Source organism: Cebus imitator, unplaced genomic scaffold, assembly GCF_001604975.1.
Source record: "Cebus imitator isolate Cc_AM_T3 unplaced genomic scaffold, Cebus_imitator-1.0 Scaffold524, whole genome shotgun sequence".
Lineage (NCBI taxonomy): Eukaryota > Metazoa > Chordata > Mammalia > Primates > Cebidae > Cebus > Cebus imitator.
Window position 1 is genome coordinate 946,558 of NW_016107839.1, and position 23,475 is coordinate 970,032.

At 66.3% G+C, this 23,475-nt stretch overlaps 2 protein-coding genes across 4 annotated transcripts in view; one reads left to right on the plus strand and one right to left on the minus strand.

Annotated features, from left to right (window-relative positions):
• Positions 1-23,475, minus strand: part of STK11 (serine/threonine kinase 11) — a 41,135-nt gene that overhangs the window by 7,982 nt on the left and 9,678 nt on the right. The window contains exons 2-10 of one of the 3 annotated variants that reach the window (XM_017514490.2): positions 20,543-20,626; positions 19,670-19,759; positions 18,728-18,860; positions 18,516-18,652; positions 17,945-18,072; positions 17,268-17,325; positions 16,118-16,305; positions 13,072-13,281; positions 11,844-12,210 (exon numbers count right to left, since the gene is read on the minus strand). In XM_017514490.2, the coding sequence (XP_017369979.1) occupies positions 13,088-13,281; positions 16,118-16,305; positions 17,268-17,325; positions 17,945-18,072; positions 18,516-18,652; positions 18,728-18,860; positions 19,670-19,759; positions 20,543-20,626 (1,012 nt within the window). In that variant the 3' untranslated portion in view covers positions 11,844-12,210; positions 13,072-13,087. Of the gene's footprint in view, positions 1-11,843; positions 12,211-13,071; positions 13,282-16,117; positions 16,306-17,267; positions 17,326-17,944; positions 18,073-18,515; positions 18,861-19,669; positions 19,760-20,542; positions 20,627-23,475 lie in introns of those variants that run through there. The other 2 variants (XM_017514488.2, XM_017514487.2) reach the window with 2 other exon arrangements.
• LOC108293172 (CACN subunit beta associated regulatory protein) lies at positions 4,227-9,386 on the plus strand. Its single transcript, XM_017514486.2, is given in 9 exon segments — positions 4,227-4,556; positions 4,637-4,776; positions 4,993-5,057; positions 5,407-5,551; positions 5,772-5,943; positions 6,172-6,312; positions 6,865-7,075; positions 8,881-9,117; positions 9,120-9,386. Coding segments are annotated over 9 exon segments (1,500 nt in total). The 5' UTR covers positions 4,227-4,319; the 3' UTR covers positions 9,272-9,386.

Consider the following 23,475-nt stretch of genomic DNA (forward strand, 5'->3'; position numbering starts at 1 on the left):
AAAAAAAAAAAAGGTCGCAGGGGCAGGTGGTGACAAGTAAAAGCCGAGTAAGCGCAGGACGGCTGAGGCTGGGAGGCGGCAGGTGCAGCTGTTCTAGGGAACGGCGGCCGCGAGTTGGGGCGCAGCGCGGGCAGGCGCGAGGGCGGCGCGGGAGGCCTCCCGGGGGACCCCGGCCCCCGGCGCGCTGCTCCCCGGCGCCCGCAGAGGGCGCTCCGCGTTCGGAGATGCGCCCGCCGCCCCCCCCCACCTCGCGCCCGGCCCTCGCCCCCACGGGCCGCTGACGCAGGAGCGCGTGCGCGGGCGGCTCGGGGCTTCGCTGCCGTCAGCCAGCGGCCTGCGCAGCCTCGCTCGTGGCCATGACGTCACCGCCCCGCCCCCGCGCTCACGCAGGTTCGCGGCACCCGGCCGGCCCCCAGCCCCCCGCCCGAGGATCCGGGAAAACGCGGAGTCGGGGATGGCGGGGACTGGGGGCTCGGGCTCCCTGGTTAGGGCCTTGAGCCTGGCGCAGTGGGCTGGACCCCAGGGGTGCAGGGAACAGGGGCGGGACTGGGGCTGTGACTTTACAGGGCTGCAGCCAGGGAGACCCAGTACCTCCTGCTGTGGGGAATCTGACACCATCCGTGGCTCCCCACACCCGGAGGCTGCACCCTCGCCCCCTTCCCGGGTTCAGGCCAGCGCCGGTGCCCCTGTACGCTGGAATCCGGGCACCTGAAGGAGGCCCTGCTGGTCCGACTCTGGATGAAGGCTTGGGTCTGCTCCCCGAGCCAGCGCTGTGAGGGTCACTTGGGGCCTGGGCATTCTGGCCCTGGCTCGGGGGTGCAGAGGGAAGCCCTCCTCACTTTTCTAGGCGTGACCTGCAAACACCACATCCGCTCCTGGCACTCAGGACCCCATATCCAGCTGCTGCTGCAGGAAACTGGGAGGCCTGATAGACTCATTCTCACTCGTGGGACCTCTTCGCTCCAATCCCTACTTCCAGGGTAGCCCACAGCCGAGCGCACCACCATTAACTCCAGCCCCAAACCTGGGGTTCCTCTGGAACTCTGGCCTGTCCACTCAGCATGGCCCCTGCACCCACCATCTCTGGCCTAGCTGGCCCCAGCCTCACCCCCACACCCCCGTTTAGTACCGGTACCTTTTCTTCACACAGCCACAGGGAGTCTTCATTAAAAATCTGAAACCCGGTGGGGTTTGGGTGCTTACGCCTGTAGTCCCAACAATGGGAGACTGAGGCAGGAGAATCTCCTGAGCCTCGGAGTTTGAGGCGAGCCGGGAGAACATAGCAAGACTGCGTCTCTACAAAAAATACAAAAGTTAGCTGGGCATGTTGGCCCACGCCTGTAGTCCCAACTGTTTTCCGGGCTGCGGCGGGAAAATCGCTTAAATCCCAGAGCAGGGAACAAGATAGCTTCCCTGCTTCCTGCACAGGCGGTGACCTGCAAACTTTTCTGCCTGGAGACCTTTGCACATGCAATTCCCATTTGCATGACGGCCAGTTTCCCTGGGGCTGCCCCTCTGCCTGGAGGGCCAGCCGCCCCCCCAAGCTTACAGCAGAGTGAGTGGGGGCCCCACAGTACACAGGAACAGGCAAGGCGCAAGGCGTGGGGCCTCGGAGAGACACAGCAGAGGAGGGGGGCGGGGCGCGGGCTGGGGGCCAAGATCAGGAACGCCGAGACTGTGACGCTGCGGAAGGAGGTGAAGGAAACCGGGGTGAATCTTTGACTGCATGGACAAGGCCTGGGTACCGGGTACCTGGAAGGGCAGAGGCGTGGAGGCTGAGCTGGGCCTGCCGCGTCCCGGAGCGGTGTCAGCCTTTTTGGGGATGAGAAAGAGGAGGCGCTGTGGGGTGTTAGGCGAGGGCCCAGCGGGGCTGGGGTGGCGTTCAGAGCAGGCTGCTGGCAGGTGTGCGGCCTGAGTATCTGAAGGGTGAGGCTCGATGGTCTGAGAGGGAGAAGCTGGGGCAGGCTTGGGACTTGGGTTTCTGCTGGTGTCGTTCTGATGTCACCCCAGAGAACCAGGCCTCTGTGGGTGCACGTTTGGGCCCCTGGGCTCTGTTCAGCTTTGAGCCGGTCTGTGATCGTTGTCACCCAGGGGATGGGTCAGAGGAGCATGGCGAGCCCTCCACATTGCCAGAGGGGAGAAGCAGGCGGGGGCGCCTGTGCCCTGGGACCCTGGGCTGTAAGCCGAACGGAGCAGTTGTGCTCCAGGGGCCCTGGCTGTGCCGCCCCGGAACCCCCACGGACCAAGCGACGTGACCGGGGAGTCCATGCATCCCCGGACCCCACCCCCTCCCGCGCACGCGGCGCACCTCGGGCTTTAGGGAGTCGTGCATTCCAGGACACCCCAAGCTGCGTCCCTGGGACCGTCCCCGACCTCAGGACCGGGTGAGGTGAGTCGTGCGGGGGGGCCGGGGGCGGGGCTCGGCCGCCGCGGCGGGTGCGGGGGGCGGCTCCGCGTGCGGAGTGGGCGCGCAGGAGCGCAGGCTCCGCCCCCCGCCCCCGCCGGAAGGGAAGGGGAGGCGGGGGCCGGCGCGGAGCCAGCCAGACCCAGCGGCGAGCGCAGCGGGGGCGGCCGGCCGGGGACCGGGCAGCACCGGGCGCGCGGAGCGGGCGCGCCGCCAACGCGGTCACGTGCGCGGCCCCTCCTCTCGCGCCGGCCTCCCCCGCGCCGAGCTCTCCATTCATAAATTCTCCGTCTGCTCGGCGGCCACCGGGCGCCGGAGCCAGCCGGGAGCGCCGCGCAGCCGCCCGCCTGCCCGCCGCCCATGGGCCGCGCGTCCCGGCGCTGAGGTAGGCGCGGCGGGCTCGGGGCTGCGGGGGACGGACAGGGGCGGGCCGGGGATCGCGGCCGGCTTGGGGCTCGCCCGGGGTCTGGACCACCAGCCGTTCCCCGCGCGGCTGCGCGACCGGAGGGAGGGCGCGGAGGAGTCCCGCGGGCGTGGGGACCAGGCTGCGGGCCTTGCGGCCGCCACCCGACTATCTGGAGACGGACCCCCGCCCAGGCCCCACCCCGACCTCAGTTTCCCCCGGTGAGTCGGAGCAGGGCGATGGCGTCTCGACCTCGCGGCGGAGCCCTGGCGTCGGGTCCCTGCCTCCCTCGTTCGCCATCCCCGCCCCTCGGCCGGCTCGGGGGCGCGGTGCTGCCCAGTGGGGAACCTCCGTCCTCGGCTCCCGCAGCCGCCTCCGCCAGGAGCCCCGCTCTTCCCCTCGGCCCCCTGCCATCTTCGCTGGTCTCGGGTCCCCATCCTGCGCCTGTGCCCCACCCCCTCCAGCCTGAACTCATTTCCCGACCTACATATGCTGCCCCTTCCCCCAATACCAAGGCTCCGGCAGCCCGTGACCCGGAGCGCTGAGGACAGTGGCGCCCGCTGGGAGCCTTCCCGGCTTTGGGCCTCAGTTTCCCCGCTGTCGGGCGTGGGCGGAAGCCTGGGAGGGGATCGGGCGGCCGCCGCCTGTGCTCTCTGGCTCCAGGAGAGGCCTCGTGCATGCGGTGCCGACCTAGGGCCGCCAGGGATCCCGGCGCCAGCCCCGGCCCCCTGCGATTCCCGGACCTTCCCGCCCGGCTGCGCGGCGCAATGTCCAGGCAGCTCCTTTTCCTGGTGCCGCGCCCCGCCTCAGTTTCCCCCAAGCGTAAGGCGTACTGGAGGCGGCTGGAGAGGCCCAGGGATGCTGGGCACGGCGGGGTGGCGGCCGCGGCCATCTTGCGGCTCCGCGCCCGCCCCCCACCAGGCCGCCGCCCCCGCGCCCCCCCCCCGCCGCTCCTTGGCAACCCGCCCCCCCCCCAGCCGCGGCCTGCTCCGCGGTCGCCATGGGAACCAGCTTCTCCGGGGCTGGAAACAGATGCGCCTCCTTTGTCCCTTGCACTCCCACCAGTGCTCAGCACCGGGGGACCTCCGCCTCCCGGAGTCGTGACCTGTGCCCAGACGCTGTGCCCTCCCCCGCGCGGGACGGCGGGAGGGCTCCCACTACAAACCATGACCCAGTGGGACAAGGCAGGGTGTAGCTGCACTTCTTGGGGCCGGGGTGGCCGCCTGCCCCCGTGAATGGGGCCTGACAGGGCGCCTGGGGTCCCTCCCGAGCCCGAGGCACGGCCTCGGTGTCTCCATTCTTCGGAGAAGTGCTTGCCCTTCTCGGTGCGGAGCTCCGGAGCCTGGCGCTGCCTTGCAGGACAGGCCGCACCGGCTATGTGCAGTTGCGATGGGCACAGGCACACCCTCAGAGGCCGGGGCCGCCTCCCCTGCGGGGTATGGCACATAGAGGTCCAGAGAGAGCCCCTCGGACTCGCCGGGCGGAGCCAAGCCGGGTGGAGGCGGCCTCTCCATGAGTCACTGCCCCCTGTGTGGGTTCCTGCTCCCGCAGGGAAGACCCGGCTCGTTTGCAGTGGCTCCTGCAGGAGAAGTAGGCCTAGCTGGAGCTGACCAGGCCTCCTCCCCACAGGGCCGTCCTTCCCAGCTCAGAATGCAGCCCACAGCCACCATGGCCACAGCCGCTGCCACCACCACCTCTGCCACGGTAGCCCTCACAACGTCGTGGGACAACAGCACTGGACGCCCCACGGTGGGTGCAGGGGACGGATGGGCAGGAGGGGTGGGAGGTCGTTCAGGCCAGCAGCACCTGACTCCCCTGCACACTCACAGGCAGAGCCAGACCCTATCCTGGACAACTACGTGCTGCTGGTGGTGGTGATGTCGCTGTTTGTGGGGGGCACGCTGGTGGTGCTGTCCGGCGTCCTGCTTCTCTGCAAGCGCTGCTGGGACGTCCACCAGCGCCTCAACAGGTGCGAGGCCCCCACCTCGGCTGGGCTGGTGCATGGTGGGTGTGGGTGCCACCCGGGTGGGGAGGGGGCCTACCTCACTGGCTTCTGAGCCGCAGAGTGGTCTATGCCTCTGGAGACGGGATCATGCACAGGGCCTTGGCATGGGGCAGAGAGCCCAGACCCACTGCGGCTGTCTGGACCCTCGGTGCCACTGGGCTCTCCTGATGTCCCTCCCAGGGCCATTGAGGAAGCAGAGAAGACCACCACCACCTACCTGGACAATGGGACCCACCCCGCCCAAGGTGAGGCACTGGCCAGCCCGGCCTTGCACCCATTTGTCCATCCGCCCCTCGGCCACCCGCCGCCCCCTCGGGCTGCCTGACCGTCTGTGTCTGTCTGTCTCCCCCACCAGACTGGGCGCAGCTCGATTCCGACTCATCTCTGTTTCCTTAACACCCAGGCGTAGGTGGGCCCAGGCGCGTGCTGAGCGAGTGAGTGTGTGAGCGGATGAACGAGTGCCCCTCGCCCCGCCCCCCGGCCGCCGGCGCGCGGCCCCAGCCCTCCCCGCCCCACCCTGCCGAGCATCCCTCCCGGGACCAGGCGCCTGGCACGGCCCACCTGGGGCCCACCCTCTCTTGCCTTTCCATGCAGACCCCTACTTCCGGGGGGAAGACCCCGAGGGCCAGGATGCGGAGACGGAGCGCTTCCTGTCCACCAGCTCCACGGGCCGCCGGGTCTCCTTCAATGAGGCAGCACTGTTTGAGCAGAGCCGCAAGGCACAGGACAAGGGCCGCCGGTAAGGGGGGCAGGAGCCCAGGGCGTGTCTGAGGTCACCGGTGCTTGGGAGTGGGGAGGAGCTAGGCACAGACGCTTCAGGGACCAAGGCAGAGGCCCCTGGCCAGGTGCTCCCACTTTCCCTGCCCCTGCCCAGGCTGGTAGGGTGGATGGCAGAGCTTGGCAGGTGGGGCATCAGGCATGGGAGGTGGGCAGGTACTGATGACCAGGTGCTGTCGCAGGTACACGCTGACGGAAGGGGACTTCCACCACCTGAAGAATGCCCGACTCACCCACCTGCATCTGCCGCCCCTCAAGATTGTCACCATCCATGAGTGTGACTCTGGAGAGGCCAGCTCGGCCGCCCTGCCCCACCCAGCCACCTCTCCCAAGGCCACCCTGGCCATTTTCCAGGTGAGTCTATGGCAGCAGCCAGCAAAGTTCCTGGGGTAGGGGGGCAGCCCCAGGGACTCCCAGAGCCCCATGCTCTTCCCCACTCTCTTTCTGGGTGGCCCTCATCTTGGGATGGTCGGGGGTGCCCAGTGGGGTGGCACAGGGAAGTGGTGGAGCCCAGCATGCCCCTCACCCACCATGCTCTTTGATCTGTCACTGCTTCCTCCCCCACCTGGCTCTGTCCCACAGCCCCCGGGGAAGGCCCTCACGGGCCACTCCGTGGGCCCCAGCTCCGCCCTGCCAGGTGACCCCTACAACTCAGCCGCGGGCGCCACTGACTTCGCAGAGATCAGCCCCTTGGCATCTAGCGACTCTGGGGAAGGCACCTCGGTGAGGGCCCCTGCGTGTCCCCCACGGTGTCCACAGCCTGGGAGGCTGCTTCCCCTCCCTTGCCCTGATCCCAGACAAAGATCAGCTCATCACCTCCCACCCACCAGGGCCCTCCTTGGCCTGCTGGGTAACCACACAAAGGAGAAAAAGCCGGCCACACACTGGACACAGGCGTGTACTCACACATGCAGGGGGCACCCCCTGCTCCCACCTCATTTCAGACTCCCCAGGCACTGGAGATGGTGCACCCCACCCCTGCCCTCCCTCACCTGCAGCCCAGGGCAGGGGTGAGAGGGCTCCTAGACACACACCTCCCCCCCTCTGCAAACCACACGTCCAGGGACCTTCCCCAGAGGGGAGAGCCCTAGAGTAGCCCACCCAGCCGCTAAGACCCCCTCCTCCCGCCTCTGCCCCTCTCTGAGCAGGTCCCCATCTCCATCCCAGTGATGGGGGGCCGTTGGGACTGTCTCCCAGGCCTAGGACCATTTGGGGCCGGCACGCGGGGCCAGAGAGAGGTCTTCTAGCCTGATTGCCATCTCTGTTTCCTGCCAGTTGGATGCGGATACCAGGAGCACAAAGGCTGGAGGGCCCGGGGCTGCAGCAGGGCCTGGGGAGGCAGGCCCAGGCTCTGGGGCGGGCACTGTGCTGCAGTTCTTCACCCGCCTGCGCCGCCATGCCAGCCTGGACGGGGCCAGCCCCTACTTCAAGGTCAAGAAGTGGAAGCTAGAGCCCAGCCATCGGGCGGCCAGTCTGGACACAAGAGGTAAGCTGCAGCACCTGGTGGAGAGTGGCCCTGTCACGCTTGGTGGTGGCTGCCCTGGACAGCCAGGAGCAGGAGGTTGTGGCCCAGGGCTGCCTTATCTGGAGTCTGGGTGTGGAGCTGGGCCCTGCCCAGTCTGCCAGCCGACATCCTGCTTGAGGTTCTTTGGGTGGCGGGAGGGCTGTGTGTGCAGGCGGCCTGGGCCAGACCACCCCCCGGCTCTGCCCTGTGCCCGTGAGTTTTCCATGCCCCCGCTGCTCTGGAGTCATTGTGGCATCCATAACAAGGTGGTAAAGTAGGGTTTTAGGGGGCCACCTGCTCACTGTGGAGCCCAGAGGGTGGGGCCTGCAGCCTGCATCTTCTCCCGGCCATGCTGGGCTCTCATCCTGATGCCTGGGGGTGAGAGTGGAAGGCGGGTTCTCCAGGGGTCCCTTCCTCACCTGCTGGCCACAGCATCCCTCCAGCAGCTGTGTGACCTTGGCCACGGCCCTCTGCCCGTCTGGGCTCTGGCTTTCTCAGACATACAGCAACAGATTTGGACTGGGCCAGGGGTCAGCAAACATTTCCCGTCAGCCCTGGGATGGTAGTATTCACGGTGCGGTGGTCAGACAGGCTGTTTCGACGACTCAGTGCTGCCGTGGTGGCGAGGACGCAGTCAGACGCACTGTGGCACATGGCTCGCAGAAGCAGGTGGCGGGCGGATTCGCCCTCTGGCTGTATCGCACAGACCCCTGGACTAGTTGACAGGAGCCCTTCAATTCTGCAAGCTCAGGGTCACACGGGGTTCTGGAAACAGGGCTGCCTTATCTGGAGTTAAGGCAGGAGCGTGCGCGGGGAGCAGAAGGGTCCGGTCTGTGGCGCTGGCAGCAGGCACCATCCCTGCTCAGCAGGTTTAGCAGAGCTAGGGCAGCCTGGAGGGGCCGGGACCCTGCTCTGCCCTGTGGAGGGGGTGGCACTTCCTGTCGGGTGAGACAGGGACAGGGGACAAGTACTGTTCTCAGAAAGTGGGAGACCCCGTGATGGGGCCTGGCTCCAGCCAGCAGGAGGGGGTGACTCTCCCGGCCCCAGCCAGCAGGAGGGGGTGACTCTCCCGGCCCCCATCCCAAAGGTAGCTAGCAGCCAGGGAAGGGACAGCTACCTCTGGCTGCACAGTTCCCGCTGAGAGAATGCAGATCCTGAGATGACTGGGGCCATGCTTGTGATTAGGGTCCAGTGTCTGCAGCACAGCCCAGAAGCCGTTTGCTGAGTGACTGCCTCCCTGCCCTTGGGGCCTGCCGGCTCCAGCTTCGCTGGGGAGGCTGTGGGGAGAAGGGCACAGAGGTGGGGCAGTCCCCCAGCACTCCCCAGGCCTGGGTGGAGCTGCCACGAAAGGGCACCTCTCTCCGTCTCCTCATTGGCTCTCACCACCCTGTATGCGACTCTCCCACCTTCTGTGCCTTGAGCCAGGCAGTGCTGGCCACCAGGTGTCTAGGACGTGTCCTTATGAGTAGTCACAGGCCCACGAGGGCTGCCGGGAGGCACTACCACTGCCTGAGGCCCTCCCACTCACTTCCTGGCCCTGCCCTCACCCCAGGCTCTCTGGTTCAGCACCTCTGCCCGCCGTGTGTGTCGGTTTCACCTGTACTCCAGAGTGTACCCACAGCCACTGTCCACACCCACCGGGCCTGGGGAGATGCCAGCCAGGATCTGGCCCCAGTCAGGGCCCACTTCTCTGTGTGTGTGATAAGAGGCAGGCGTGTGGAGGGGGAACAGGCAGGCTGTCGAGGGGTGGGGGCCACACACAGGCTGACGGCACATCCCCCACACAGGTTCCCCCAAACGGCATCACTTCCAGCGGCAGCGGGCAGCCAGTGAGAGCATGGAGCAGGAGGCGGCGGGCACCCCCCACGTGGACTTCATCCAGTACATCGCCAGGGCTGGTGACACTGTGGCCTTCCCGTCCCCCCGCCCCTTTCTGGCCAGCCCCACCAGCCCGCCCCCTGCTCTCGGCAGGTATTTTTCAGTAGATAGAGGTGCTAGGGGTGGACCCGTGGGCCCTTGCCCCGATTTGCCCCTCCCAGGCGGCCCAGGGAGCGCGCTCCAGACCCCGTGGACCCGGGCTCGCCCGCCTCCAGCGGCAAGGCCCCTCCCAGAGGCCGACTCACTGGGGCCACCTCTCCAGCATGGACCAGAGGAGGGAAGCGGGGAGAGACTGGGTAAGGGTAGGGGGGTACGTGGGGCCCCGCCGCCGATGGCCACAGGCAGTAACACTTCGGGGTACCTGCCTGGGCTAGTACTGCCACTTCCTGGTGGAGCCCCAGGCCCTCTCCCACCCCTCACGCTCCCGAGGGCTGGGCAATCCCTTTCCAGAAGCTGCTATGACCACTGTGGCCAGCAGCGCCCCTCCCCCAACCCAAGGTAATCTTCCTGAAGCCCAGGGCCTAGTCACTGGGATTGGAATGGGGCAGGGGGCATGGGGCTGGGGCAGAGCAGCGTTCCTGGGGCAGCCCTGGTCTGGGGGGTGACCCTCACGTCTGTGCATCCTCCTCCTGCTAGTTACTGAGGATGGGTGGGCAGAGCGCGCTAGCTAGCCTGGAACAGGGGCTGAGCTGGACTCAACCGGTCCACGGGGAGGGTGGCAAAAGGTGACTCTGGGGAGGAGCGTGTTGGCCCGTCCCGGGGGCTTCCAGGGGAGGGGCCCCGCGGTCTGCAGTACAGCAGGGAGGCACCCGGGTTGAAACGCAAGCGCCAGAGCTCAGCGTTAATGCAAGACCCGTCCCCTTCAAAAAACAGCGACCCATTTTAAAGCTCTCACCTTCCGGGGTCTCCCCGAGTCCCAGGTCCCCCCCGCGCCCACCCTCCCTGATCCAGAGGCAGGGTGGCCGGCCACGGAGGGGCTCTGACGGCGCGGCCTGGCTTGCAGGCTAGAGGCGGCCGAGGCAGCGGCGGGAGGAGCGAGCCCCGAGTCCCCCCTGGAGCGCGGCGCGGGCGGCGCGGGGCCTGAGCAGCCGCCGCCCCCGGAGCTGGACGCCGAGCGCGATGGCGGCCCCGAGCAAGCCCAGACCAGCTACCGCGACCTGTGGAGCCTGCGCGCCTCGCTCGAGCTGCACGCGGCCGCCTCGGACCACAGCAGCAGCGGCAACGACCGCGACTCGGTGCGCAGCGGCGACAGCTCGGGCTCGGGCTCCGGGGGCGCGGCGCCCGCCTTCCCGCCGCCCTCCCCGCCCGCGCCCCGACCCAAGGACGGCGAGGCGCGCCGGCTGCTGCAGATGGACAGCGGCTACGCCAGCATCGAGGGCCGCGGCGCCGGCGACGACACCGAGCCGCCCGCCGCGCCCGCCCTGCCCCGCAGCCCGCGCGCCTGGCCCCGCCGCCCGCGCCGCGACTACAGCATCGACGAGAAGACGGACGCGCTGTTCCACGAGTTCCTGCGCCACGACCCGCACTTCGACGACGCGCCGGCCGCCGCGCGCCACCGCGCACGCGCGCACCCGCACGCCCGGAAGCAGTGGCAGCGCGGCCGGCAGCACAGCGACCCCGGCGCCCGCGCGGCCCCGCCCCCCGCCCCGCCCGCCGGCGCGGCCCGGCCCGCGCGCGCGCCCCTGCGCCGCGGCGACAGCGTGGACGGCCCGCCCGACGGCCGCAGCCTGGGCGGCGCCGGCGACGACCCCGCCATCCCCGTCATCGAGGAGGAGCCGGGCGGCGGGGGCTGCCCCGGGTCGGGCCTGTGCGTCGCGCCCCCTGGGGCGCTGCTGGACAAGCTGGCGGCCGGCCTCGACGAGAGACTCTTTCCGCCGCGCCTCGCCGAGCCCGTCGTGGCGGCTCCCGCCTTGGTCGCCGCCGCCGCCCCCACGTCCCCCGACCACAGCCCGGCCTAAGTCTCGCGTCCCGGGCCCATCTCTCTGGCAGCTTCTCCGGCGCCGCGCGGGGCCTCGGCGGCGGGAGAGATGTGGGGGCGCGACGCCCCGACACGCATGCGCTGGGACCGCCGGCCCTTCGCGCAGGCGCGGGGCGACGGAGTCGCGCTCGCCGCTTCAGGGCGCACGCGCAGGGCCCCGGCCGCTGTCGCGCCGTCGAAGTGCGCACGCGCACTGTTCTCACTGGCGCTTGCGGGGCGGCGCGAAGCGCGGGGCGCGGAGACCCCGGCTGGGCGGGAAGGAAGGGGCGTGAGCGGCTCTCAGCTTCGGGCTCCTGAGGATCACGCGCAGCCACCCTCAGTCCCGGACGGGGCGGCCACCCCAGGGACGCGCAGCCCACCGGGCCCGATGGAGCCGCCGCGTGCCGAGCGCGTGTGCGAGCTCGCCCTGGCTGGGGGCGCGGGGCGCGGAGGGCCGCAGCCAGGACGCTGCCCGGGGCCGGGGGGCGCCCCAACGCCGCGACTGCCGCCCCGAGACCGTTTACCTCACAGAGCAATAACCGCGCTGCCGGCCCCCCGCGCCCCCGCTGCCCTCCGCATGTGAACGGCGTCCGCCCCGCCGCCCCCCCGAGTAGAGACGCGGACAAACCCCCCGGCCAGGCCCCCGCCCCCCGAGCTTTATTTATTGCCGAATGCGGGCGGCGGCGCCCCGTGCCCACGGCGCCGCCCGCGTCTGTTTCCGGTTGACGATAAACGCTGACCGCGTGCTCCCGCGTGCTCGCTTTTCTCCGGTCCCGAGCGCGCGGCGCGGTGGGGGAGGCGGGGTCCTGCCGAGGCCGGAGCGGGGCGACCGAGCGCGACCCACGCCCCCGCCACCCCGCGGCACCCACACAGCCCTCACAGCCACGGCTCAAATCCACCTTTTATTTTTTCTTAAAAAAAAAAAAAAGAAAAATGGAACCAACCAAACAACAAAACCGAGGCGGCGTCCGCGGCTCCCGGGCGGCGCTGCATGCATGGCGGGGCAGGCTGGGCTCCGGGGCGCCGGTCTGCGGAGCTCGGGCGGGCGGGGCCGGCAGGCGCTCCAGTAAAGTGCATCGGGGCCGCCTCCCGCCTCCCTCACCCGCCCGGGGCCAAGGCGAGCAGCTGCGGGCCCTGCCGGGCGGCGGACTCGCTGCGCCCGGGCCCTGCGGTCCTCCCGCCGGCCCTGCAGGGGCTCCTGAGGTCCTGGGGCGCGGTCAGCACGGGGGTGCGGCGGCCGCCTCTCCGGGAGGAGGGCCTGTTGCGGGCACCTGGACACGGACTGCAGGGAGGAAGGACAGAGGTCAGCCTGGGCACCGGGTCTCCGCTTCACGTGGGCCCCTCGCCGGCGGAGAACGGGTGCAGTCGTGGTGGCTGCCGGACTCCTGGGGGGACAGCGGGGGAGGCCAGAGAAGACCACCCCTTGAGTCGCTCCTGGGGTACACTAAGTGCGGCCTCTTGCAGTGGGGCCTGGGCCTTCCCGGAAAGAATTTCCCACCAGGCCTGGCGGGCTCCGATGCTGGCGGATGGGCTGTGGGCACCCATTTGGGAGACAGACATGGGACTCAGGCAGTGGCCCCTAAACCTGCCGGACGGACTGTGGCAGGGCGGAGAGGCTTCAGTCTGAGGTCCCCATCTGCCCCCTATCCTCAGCAGGCGACAGGGTCTCCCACCCTGGGCTGGGGCCAAGAGAGGAGCAGGCACACAGGGAGAGGGAAGGCAGCGTCTGGCCGGGGCAGCCTGGCAGGACCATGGGAGCTGCAGCGCCTCCCCACCACCTGGTCATGCCTCAGAAGCCTCCGGGCTGAGCCCAGTGTAAGCCTTTCCTGGGAGCAGCCTGGGCATGGGTAGGAGGCACGAGGCCCAGGGCAGAGTCCTCTGAATGCACCCACTCTGAGAGGGGGCTGTGACGATGGCATGACCCCCTCGGAGCCCAGCCACACATAGGCCTCCGTGACCAACACACAGGCCACAGACCAGGCCCTGAGACGCCACTCTCAATGGGGACTCCTATCTGGACAAGCCACCCAAAGGCAACATGGCAACCAGGTGCAGCCTGGAGCGTGACAGTCGCCATGACTCCCACGGGCTATGCACCCATCCAGTGTCCCCACACGACCACCCAGGCCCCGCCGCGCCCCACCTGCAGGCGGCCACCCTCACTGCTGCTTGCAGGCCGACAGCCGGCGGATCTTGCTGCTGGCCGAGCAGGCCTTGCGGGCGGGGTTGGGGGCCCTGCCCTCCGCCTTGGATTTGGTGCTCAGCTGCGCCGTCTCCGTGCCATTCATGCACACGGCTTTGGGCAGGCCCCGGCTCTGTCCGTTCTGACTGGCCTCCTCTTCTGGGATCTGTCCTGGGAGGGAGACGGCAAGTGTGGCCTGAGCCAGGGGCTGACCCCCCAGAGCCGCAGGGGCCTGGCTGGTCCCAACACAGGGTTGCCCTTGCAGCGGCAGCCCAGGCCATGCCCAACCCTGGTCAGGCCCAGGTGTCCCCAGCCTGAAATGCTGCCCCATCAGCTCTGGGAGGCCCCCCGCACCTGGGACGGGACCTCCCACAGATGGCCCACGAAGGAGTGGTCCAACACCCCATCTGCTGCACCTGCCATGGCCCCAGGTCAGACCCCACCCAGGTACTATCTGCAGGGACCTCCTGAGGAGGAGGTAAGCTGAGGAGGCAGGACTCTCCTGTGCCTCTCTGGCCCATGAACCTGGCTCTAGAGGCACAGGAGCAGCCACAAGCTCACCTGTGAGACACAAGAGGGCCAGGCTCAGGCCGGCATTCAAGATGCCAGCACAGCCATGCGAGGAGCAGAGCTCAGCCTGCCAGGACCCCCAGCTGCCCCCAGTCCCTGCCAGCCATCAACCGTCACCAGCACTCTGGTGGAACCCACGGGCCTGGTGCTGCCACCCTGCCCAGGTGGACACTGTCCTCACAACGGGGGTGGGGCAAGTGCAGGAGCAGCCCACGTACCATCCCGCCAGGAGCCATGGTGGTCGGCAACGACTCCACCAACACACTGGCTGCCAAGCCAACCCCATACCCTCCCGGGCAGTCTGTAGAAGGCTGCCCTGGGCTGCCCCAGAGCTCATGAGCCCAGTGCAGAGCCCAGCTCCGAGAAGGGGCCAGTGGCTGACTCAGCAGCCTGCAGAACTTGCTGCATACTCGCCCTGTGTGCACAGGAAGCTGCTGGATCTCAAAAGGCACCTTGGTGAGGAGGCCCAACTGCACGCCCAAGTCTGAGCTTGCGCCCAGCCCATCCCTGCTGGGGCAGACCCTGCGCCCACTCCCATGGGCATGCCATGGTAGACAAGGTGCCCCAGCCCTGCATCAGTGGGCAGAGCTGCCACCAGGCCTCTGCCCCCACAAGGCACTGGGGCCATCAGTCCCTCGTTCCACCCTATACCCGTCTGTACTGGGTCCAGGACCCAGCCCAAGGCCCCTCACTGGGCTCTGGTTGTTGGCAGCAGGACGTCCATAGTGAGTAAGGACGGACGAGGCCAAAGGGGAGCCTTGCAGGGGCTGATGCAGCAGCCCAGGCTGAGTGCGCAGGACGGCATGACCCTAGGGCAGCTCGACTGTCCTGCCCTGATGCGAGGGGCCCTGCAGGTCGGGGATGTGGCTCCCGCTGAAGTCTCAGGCTGAGCCTGCCCTGAGCATCTCAGCAGTGGCAGGAGTATCCTCCTGAGTAGCCAGTATTGAGTGCTGAGGCCTCAGCTATGCTGAGGGATCTCTGAAGCCCCTGCTGCTGGGTGCTCCTTCCTACCACCCACAGTGAGCTCAGTAGGGTCACAAAAAAGGTGGCCCAGCCCCTGCCTTTCTCCCTGGCGCCTTGCCCCAGGGCAGCCCAGATCTCCCACAGGTCTAAGGCTCCCCAGGGGGGACGCCAGTGCTAGGTCCTGGCCTGCAGGAGCGGCCACAGGGTCAGCATGTGGTCCACGTCCCAGCAGGGGCTCTGGCAGCCTGGCCCTGCCCTAATTGGCCCTCCTGACTGGCATCTGCCTGTCAGTCTGTCTCGGGGCCCCAGTGCTCTGACAGGCAGACGGCCCTGGGCCTGGGGTCAAATTGCAGCCAGGCCCATGGATGGGTATTATGAGGGGACCCCACCTCCCAGGACATCCGGTGACCAGGATGCCCAGAAGCACCTCCCATCCCAACAGACACAACAGCCGTGGTGCTGCAGCTACAAGGGCTCAGGAGGAGAAACCCTGTGCCCCCAGGGGCCTCCCCGCACACTGCACCCTCCCAGGACTAGCTACTGAGCTGAGCCCAGGGTTTGCTGAGGGGCCCTGGGATGCTGCGGGAGCTAATGGAGGGCTCTCTGCAGGGTGAGGATCTCCACGTGGCAAGGCAGACACAGGGCTAACTGAGGGGCCCCCTCACTGGGAGATGGATCCTGTGCACTGGGTCCTCACATCCTAAGCTCCCTGGCACACTCGCCTTCTCAGGCCGGACCCTGCCCACCACTTCCTGCTGCAATAGTAAAAGATGAAGCCCCCCACACTCAGCGCCCCCCCACACTCAGCCCAGGCACAGCAACATCCACCTGCAGATACATGCAAAACGCTTTATGACACGGCCCAGCCCCGGACAGCACAGAGCCGAGCCAGGAGCGTGGCAGGGAGGGGCCGGCTGCCAGTGCAGCTGCCCTGTGCTAAGGCCCTGAGCTCCTCCTCGGGCACGACTGCAGCGCCGGCCGAGAGGCTTCCTCTCCTGAAAGGTCTGAGCCCTCGCTCTTCTGCAAGCCGCGCTCCGCTCTAAGCCCTGCCTCAGACGCCTCCTCGCCACCTGGGGAAGAAGGGCGGCCAGCGTCAGGCCCAGCAGGCGGGCCTTGGGGACGGCGGGAGGGAGGGCCACTGGACCCTCTCTCGTGCCAGCTGAGGAGCCACCCTGACCCTGACCTCTGACCCACCCGCCCGTGACCACAGGCCTCCCCCGCCTGCTCCTACTGGAACTTAGGCCGAGGGCGGTGGGCGGTGCCTGGCTGGGCAGCACCAGGGAAGGAGCCTGAGGAACCCTCCTGGCCAAGCGATGCCCCTGCCACCCCCACACTTTCAGCCATGTGGCAGCAGCCCCCAGGGCAGAGGCGGCCGGCAGGTGGGCTGGAGGCTTCGGGGACATGGATTGGCCACCAGAGGGCAGAACCTGCCCTCACCGCAGACAGGCAGGTGCCCTGCTCCAGTGGGACTCACCGGGCACCGTGAAGTCCTGAGTGTAGATGATGTCGTCCTCGATATCAAAGAGGTCCTCGTCCTCGTCGGCACCGTGCAGGTCTTCCAGATACGGCACCACGGTCATGCTGCGCCACCGGTCCTTGGTGTCCGGGCTCGGCGGGATGGGCACTGGCGCCTCAGCTGGTGGGTGTTTCTTCCGGAACCAGCTGCAAATGCCCAGAAGCAGTGGCACCTGTTAGGCCGGCACAGGGCAGTCCAGCTGCCCAACCCTGCACCTCAGAGCTGGGACCAGGCAATGCAAGGGGTGGCCTTGACCACAGCGGCTCAGCTATGCCCTCCTGCAGCAGCCAGGCTCCCAGGGTCTCAGGCCACAGCTCTGGCCTCACTCTAAACCTGACAGATGTCCCTTCACCCACAAGGCCTGACCCCCCTGCCCCGTTTCAGCCTCAGACCTGTCTCCCAGGTGGCATTCAAAAGCCAGGGCACCCACCAGATGCATGTCAGCAAAGGTCAGAAGGGAGTCCAGGGGCCACCGAGGGCAGCCCCAGCCCCCACCAGGCTCCCAGCTGCCCTGAGCTGCCCAGAGATGCCCCAGGAACAATCGGCAGCATCGCCTCAGGGGTCCAAACACCCCCACTCCAGGAGCGGGCCTTGTGGGGCGGCTGAGCTCTGAGGGGCTGTAGCAGAAGGTTCAAGGACCGCCAGAGGCTGGTGCAGAGGAGCGGAGACCAGGAGGTGAGGGAGGTGGCACTCCTCACCCTGCAAGGCCTGCTGACCCCACCACTGCCTTGTCCTCCCTGTGGTGGAGCTGGGGGCCCCGGGCTGGATCCCAGCCAGACCCTTCCACTGGGAGCCCAGCGAGGAAGGAAAAGGGAGACCCTCCAAGTGCCCGGGCCGGCCATGCCTTTCCTGGCCCAACTCCAGGCCTGGGGCAGAGATGAACACATGATCTCACTCAGACCCCAGTGCAGACAAGGCCTGTCTGGCCAGCAAGGGGGCACTGCCCAGAGACCCCATTGGGGCCTTGAGAGGTACGAACACTGTACGTGGTCCTGCCCTAGGCCCAGCCCGGCACTCCCACCACACCCCCCACCATAGCCCTGCTCCAGTGCCCACTCGAGCAGCTGCCCACATGGCCTTGGCCCCACTGCCCCCAGGAGCCGCTCACCTGTGCTGCCGGATCTGCCGTATGGAGAACCTCTTGGCCGGCTCATACTCAAGCATCCCTGAGGAGAGGCAGGTGAGGAGCCAGGCAGTGCCAGGCACAGGACTGAGATCCCGCCAACCATCCCCACCTGCCCAGCCTCTGCTCTCAAGCCCTGGGTGACGCCTGGATGCTCCCGAGGGGGGCCCCGGGAACAGGTGGCCTCCCTGACAGAGGCCACTCCAGGGAACAGGTTAGGGACGGCCTGTGTGTGGCTGGCAGGGCGACAGGGCTGGGCTAGACAGCCAGAGCGGCTCCGTTCTCCCGGGGCCACTGCACGATGGACGGGGGCGGCCAGTGCCACCTGCTGCCCCTCACAGGAAGTGCAGCAGGGTGAGCCTGGCAGACCCTGCAGGCCAGGGAGCTCGGAGGCCCGGGCGGGGCGAAGAGCAGGGCAGCACTGCCTTCAGGGGTGGGAGTTTAGAGGGGTAACACAAGGCCCAGAAGAGACGTGGAGCTGAGTGATGGCGGTGGGGGGGGGCAGGGAGGACCTTTGGGGAGGCCGGCCTCTTCAGTCAGTCCTCTCAATGCCCTGCTAGGGTCCCGGGGGCCAGCAGCCACCCACCTGACACCCCCAGCCTGCATTTCTGCACAAAACCCCCTCCTCCCTGGTGCTTCGGGCAGAGGGGCGAGGCGCCCACCTTTCAGCAGGTCAGAGAGCGGGGGGCCACAGTCGCCTGGGATCGCGTAGTTCCCCTTCCCGATGTTCTCAAACAGCTTATAGATGTTGTCCCCTTCAAAGGGGTACAGGCCCGTGGTGATGTTGTAGCTTCGTTTCAAGGGGAAGGAAGAGGGGCGTGGTCAGCCATGGTGGTGGATGCCCTGGGAGTCCCAGCTCTGCCCCAGGGACGCAGCCCTCGTGTGGCTGCTGCAGCGCAGGCCCTGGGAACTCAGAGGCCACAGGGCAGGAGGGGAGTGTCCTCTGGACCCACCTGGGGAAGGGGCCTGGAGCCACTCTCGCCAGCTGGCTTCCCTGTGGGGCTCTGGGAGGAGGGTGGGCTGTGCCACTGTGAAGACACCCACCACGCCGGGCCGCACCTCCCTCGGTGAAACACCATGTGCTCTGGGAGTCACACCTCCATCAAGCAAGCACCCCCCCGCGGCTGTGGCCAGCGAGGGTCTGGGCTGATGGCCATGCCCTGCACCTACCCAAGACACAGAGGCCCCTCCGAGCTGTGTGTGTAGCGAGTGCTGGGCAGCCAGGGCACTTACAGGGTGACCCCAGCCGACCAGATGTCCACCTTGAAGCCGGAGAAGGTGTCCAGGCCGTTGGCAATCTCGGGGGGCTGGAACGCCGGAGAGCCCTGGCTGGTACGGCAGGTGTCGTCTGCCGCAAACGGGTGCAGTGCCTGTGGAGATGCCGTGCAGCCCTCAGGGAGTGCCCGGGACGAGGTGCCCCAGGGCCCCCCCCAGCGCACGCCTACCTCAGCCACGCCCAGGTCGGAGATCTTGAGGGTGCCGCCAGTGGTCAGCAGTAGGTTCCCCGGCTTGATGTCTTTGTGCACGATGCCCTGGCTATGCAGGTACTCCAGGCCATCAATCAGCTGGCAGAAGTACCTGCAGGTGGCACAGCACACACCTGTCTCAGGGCCAAGGCCACCCCGCCCATCACAGGCTCTCCTCTGCAGCCACCTGGGAGCCTCCCAAACACCAGAGGCACAGCTGGGTAGTCACAGGGGTCCACGCACACAGGACAGTGGAAAGGCTGGGTCCAGTAGGGAGCCACGCCTGCGCTGGCAGCGGCGTGGCCTGTCAGGCCGAGCCACATCTGGCAGGGCCCCAGGTGTCCACAGGTCTCACTTCCCCGTGGGCCACAGGCAGGCTGCACCCCAGTCTTGGAACAGTAGGCCCCTCCCCTAAGGCCCTTCAGCAGCAAGGGGCCCTGACTCTACGGCCACCAGGCCTGTACCCAGGAGGTCCGGTCAGGGCAAGAGGATGCTGGGGACTGGCTGGCGGCAGGCCGCTGACCTCAGGCGGCAGGAGGCCAGCAGCAGCCTTGCCTGTGGATGCCACAAACGGGGGCCCCTAGAACTGGTTTTCGTTTTTTTTTTTTTTAGCCACATCCTCCACTCAGATTTTTTTTTTTTTTCCACGAAAACTGTTTTCCAAAAACTTGGGCTGCCAGGCACGGTGGCTCACACCTGTAATCCCAGCACTTTGGGAGGCCGAGGCAGGTGGATCACAAGGTCAGGAGTTCAAGACCAGCCTGGCCAAGATGATGAAACCCATCTCACTGAAAATACAAAAATTAGCTGGGCATAGTGGTGGGCACCTGAAAAAACTTGGGCCCTCACATCAATGAAGACCAGGACAAGCAGTGTGGGCACAGGGAAAGGAGCTGGCCCCCGGCCCCGCCCCGCACGTACCCGTGGGCCTGGCACAGCGGGAAGCGCTTCTCGGGCACGCTGTCCAGCATCTCCTGCATGCCGCACACACAGTACTCCATCACCATATACGTGTGACGCTAAGGACACAGCTCAGGGGTGGCCCCACCCACAGGCCCGGGAGCACAGGGCCACAGAGGGGCTCTGGAGGGGCCCTCTGCACCCCCCTTGCCGCTCCCTGGGCCACACCTCTACAAAGGCCCAGGGCCCTGGAGTCCCAGGAGGAAGCCAAAGAAGGTGTGAAGGACAGGACTCTCGGGGCAGCGTTCCTGCAGGGCTCACTTCCCCCACCCCGCCCACAGGCAGGGGACAAGGCCTCCCAGACACCCCCACCAGCAGGCTCAGGTCCACGTAGGACAGGCCCCGGCTCTTGGCCTTGCAGCTCAGAGAACACAGCCCCGGCCTCAGCGCCACTTCTAGCTCTTGCTCTGGGCACAGGGCCCCGGGAAGAACAGTCCCTGTAGGGAGGCTGTGCCCACAGGACCCACTGGGGGCATCTACAGATGACACGAGGACACACCTGGCCATGACCAAAATGGCCCACAACACTCAGCCTGTGTGGGTTGTCTCAGACAGGCCCTGGCTGCACCCCTGGTTAGCCTGGGAGAAGATTATGAGGAAAAAAGGGCCCTGACGCCCCCACAGCCCCACGACATGGGCTGGGGCTCGGGGCCCCTTTCAGCAAGCTGCTTAGCCGTTGCCACAATGGCTGACCTCTGGGGAACCAGGTAAGGTAACTGCCCTCGGGTGCCAGTATCCTTCAAGGAGACGGGATGGGGTACAGGCCCCAGGGCAGGCCGGCCCGGGCCCCGCCCCTCCCACGGAGGGCCCGCCTCTCAGTGCCGGGAAGGATATATCTTCTGCTTCTCTTCGTTGTACAACACATCCACCAGCTGGATGACGTTTTTGTGCCGTAACCTCCTCAGCAACTGAATTTCCCTGGGACAGAGAGGACAAAGGTGTGTCAGTGACATGAGCTGAATCCCTGGAGTCGGCCTCCCCACCTCCCCACAGAGGTGGCACGCCTGGCTCCCTTCCCTGGAGAGAAGCTATGGGTTCAGAATGCTGGGGCGGGGCCCTACAGGGGCCACACACCCAGGCTCAGGGCGGCAGGGGAAGGCAACACGGCGCCCTGCAGTCTGTCACTGGCCGGTGAGGGCTCTGGAGGACCCAGTGAGGACACTCTTTTTTTTGAGACGGAGTTTTGCTCTTGTTACCCAGGCTGGAGTGCAATGGCGCGATCTCGGCTCACCGCAACCTCCACCTCCTGGGTTCAGGCAATTCTCCTGCCTCAGCCTCCTGAGTAGCTGGGATTACAGGCACGCGCCACCATGCCCAGCTAATTTTTTGTATTTTTAGTAGAGACGGCGTTTCACCATGTTGACCAGGATGGTCTCGATCTCTTGACCTCGTGATCCACCCGCCTCGGCCTCCCAAAGTGCTGGGATTACAGGCGTGAGCCACCACGCCCGGCAGAGGACACTCTTAATTCAGCTTTGTAACTCAGTCACAGTTGTGCTTTCTAGAAAGAAGACTACTGCGACAGCAGCACAGATGGAGCCCAGACTGCGGCAGGAAACAGGGTGACTTGGGGCCCTGGTGATGGCCCAATCACACAGTACGGTCCCACGCTGCCAAGGGCTCCCCAGTCCTCTGAGAGGCCCAGGCCTTGGAGGGTGGGCTGCAGGTGAACTGAAAAGATGGCCCACAGGAAGGGGCACCCCGAGAAGGAGAAGCCAGCCGCTGAAGCCATCGCAGGGTCTGCCATGACCACCCGCCTGTCACAAGGGTTGGTGTCCAGTGCCCAGGGCCCAGCAGGCCAGCAGGCACTGCCCCCTCTGCAGCGGCTGCCCTGTTGTGGGCATCTCATTTCTCCAAAGTGACCCTGCCAGGCACGATGGCTCACGCCTGTCATCCCAGAACTTCAGGAGGCTGAGGCAGGTGGATCGTTTCAGGTCAGGAGTTCGAGACCAGCCTGGGCAACATGGCGAACGCTGTCTCTACTAAAAATACAAGAAATCATAGCCGGGCGTGGTGGCTCAAGCCTGTAATCCCAGCTACTCAGGAGGCTGAGGCAGGAGAATTGCCTGAATCCAGGAGACGGAGGTTGCGGTGAGCCGAGATCGCGCCATCGCACTCCAGCCTGGGTAACAAGAGCGAGACTCCGTCTCAAAAAAAAAAAACAAAAAAAAACAAACAAACAAAAAAAAGAAATCGGCAGGTCACGGTGGCTCACGCCTGTAATCCCAGCACTTTGGAAGGCCGAAGGCAGCGGATCACCTGGGGTCAAGAGATGGAGATCAACCTGGACAACATGGTGAAACCCTGTCTCTACTATAAATACAAAAATTAGTTGGGTGGTGGTGCATGCCTACAGTCCCAGCTACTCAGGCTGAGGCAGGAGAACCACTTGAACCTGATTAATTTTGTTTTGTTTTTTTTTGAGACGGAGTCTCACTCTGTCACCCAGGCTGGAGTGCAGTGGTGTGATCTCGGCTCACTGCAACTTCTGCCTCCTGGATTCAAGCGATTCTCCTGCCTCAGCCTCCCTAGTAGCTGGGACTACAGGCATGCACCACCACACCCAGCTAATTCACCATGTTGGCCACAATAGTCTTGATCTCTTGACCTCGTGATCCGCCCACCTCAGCCTCCCAAAGTGCTGGGATGGGCCACCTGGCCCAGTCGACAGGATCCCATTCTATGAAACGACCATGACAGGCCAATCCAGGAAGTGGATTCACAGTGGCTGGGGCTGGTGGAGGGGACGGAGAGTGACAGCATAGGAACGGGGCTTGTTTTTAGGGTGACAGAATGTTCTGGAATTCAGTGGCAGTTGCACAACCGTGTGAATGTACGAAATGCCAATGAACTGTACACTGTGAATGACTGAGTTGTACAGTATGCAAATTACATCTCCACAGTCTTTTTAAATCCTTAACAGGGAGCGCAAGCACGTAGCATAGAAAATTGCCGGCGGGGGGGGCGGGGGAGCGGGGGGAGGGCACGGTGGCTCGCTCCTGTAATCCCAGCACTTTGGGAGGCTGAGGCGGGAAGATCGCCTGGGGTCAGGAGTTCGAGGCCAGCCTACCCAATATGGTGAAACCTCTCTACTAAAAATACAGAAGTGGGGCGGGCGTGGTGGCTCACGCCTGTAATCCAGGCACTTCCAAGGCCAAGGCGGGCGGATCACCTGAGGTCTGGAGTTCAAGACCAGCCTGACCAACATGGTGAAACTCCGTCTTAAAAAAATAATAATAATACAGAATTTAGCCGGGCGCGGTGGTGCACACCTGCCATCCCAGCTACTGAGGAGGCCAGGGCACGAGAATCACTTGAACCCCGGAGGCGGAAGTTGCAGGGAGCCGAGATGGCACCACTGCACTCCAGCCTGGGCAACAGAGTGAGACTCCATCTCCAAAAAAAAATAGCTGGGGGTGACAGGGGTATCCCATCATGCAGCCTGCCCCACCCCTGCCCAGGGCTCCATGAATGGGGGTGGCAGACGTATGCCATCACTCAGCCTGCCCCACCCCTGCCCAGGGCTCCATACCAGTGGCAGAGGTATCCCATCACTCAGCCTGCCCGGCCCTTGCCCACGGCCGCCTGTTGCTGGAAGCGTCAGCTCATGACTCCCAGTGCATTAAGAATCCCAAGGCTCTAGGCCGGGCGCGGTGGCTCACGCCTATAATCCCAGCACTTTGGGAGGCCGAGGCGGGTGGATCACGAGGTCAAGAGATCGAGACCATCCTGGTCAACACGGTGAAACCCCGTCTCTACTAAAACTA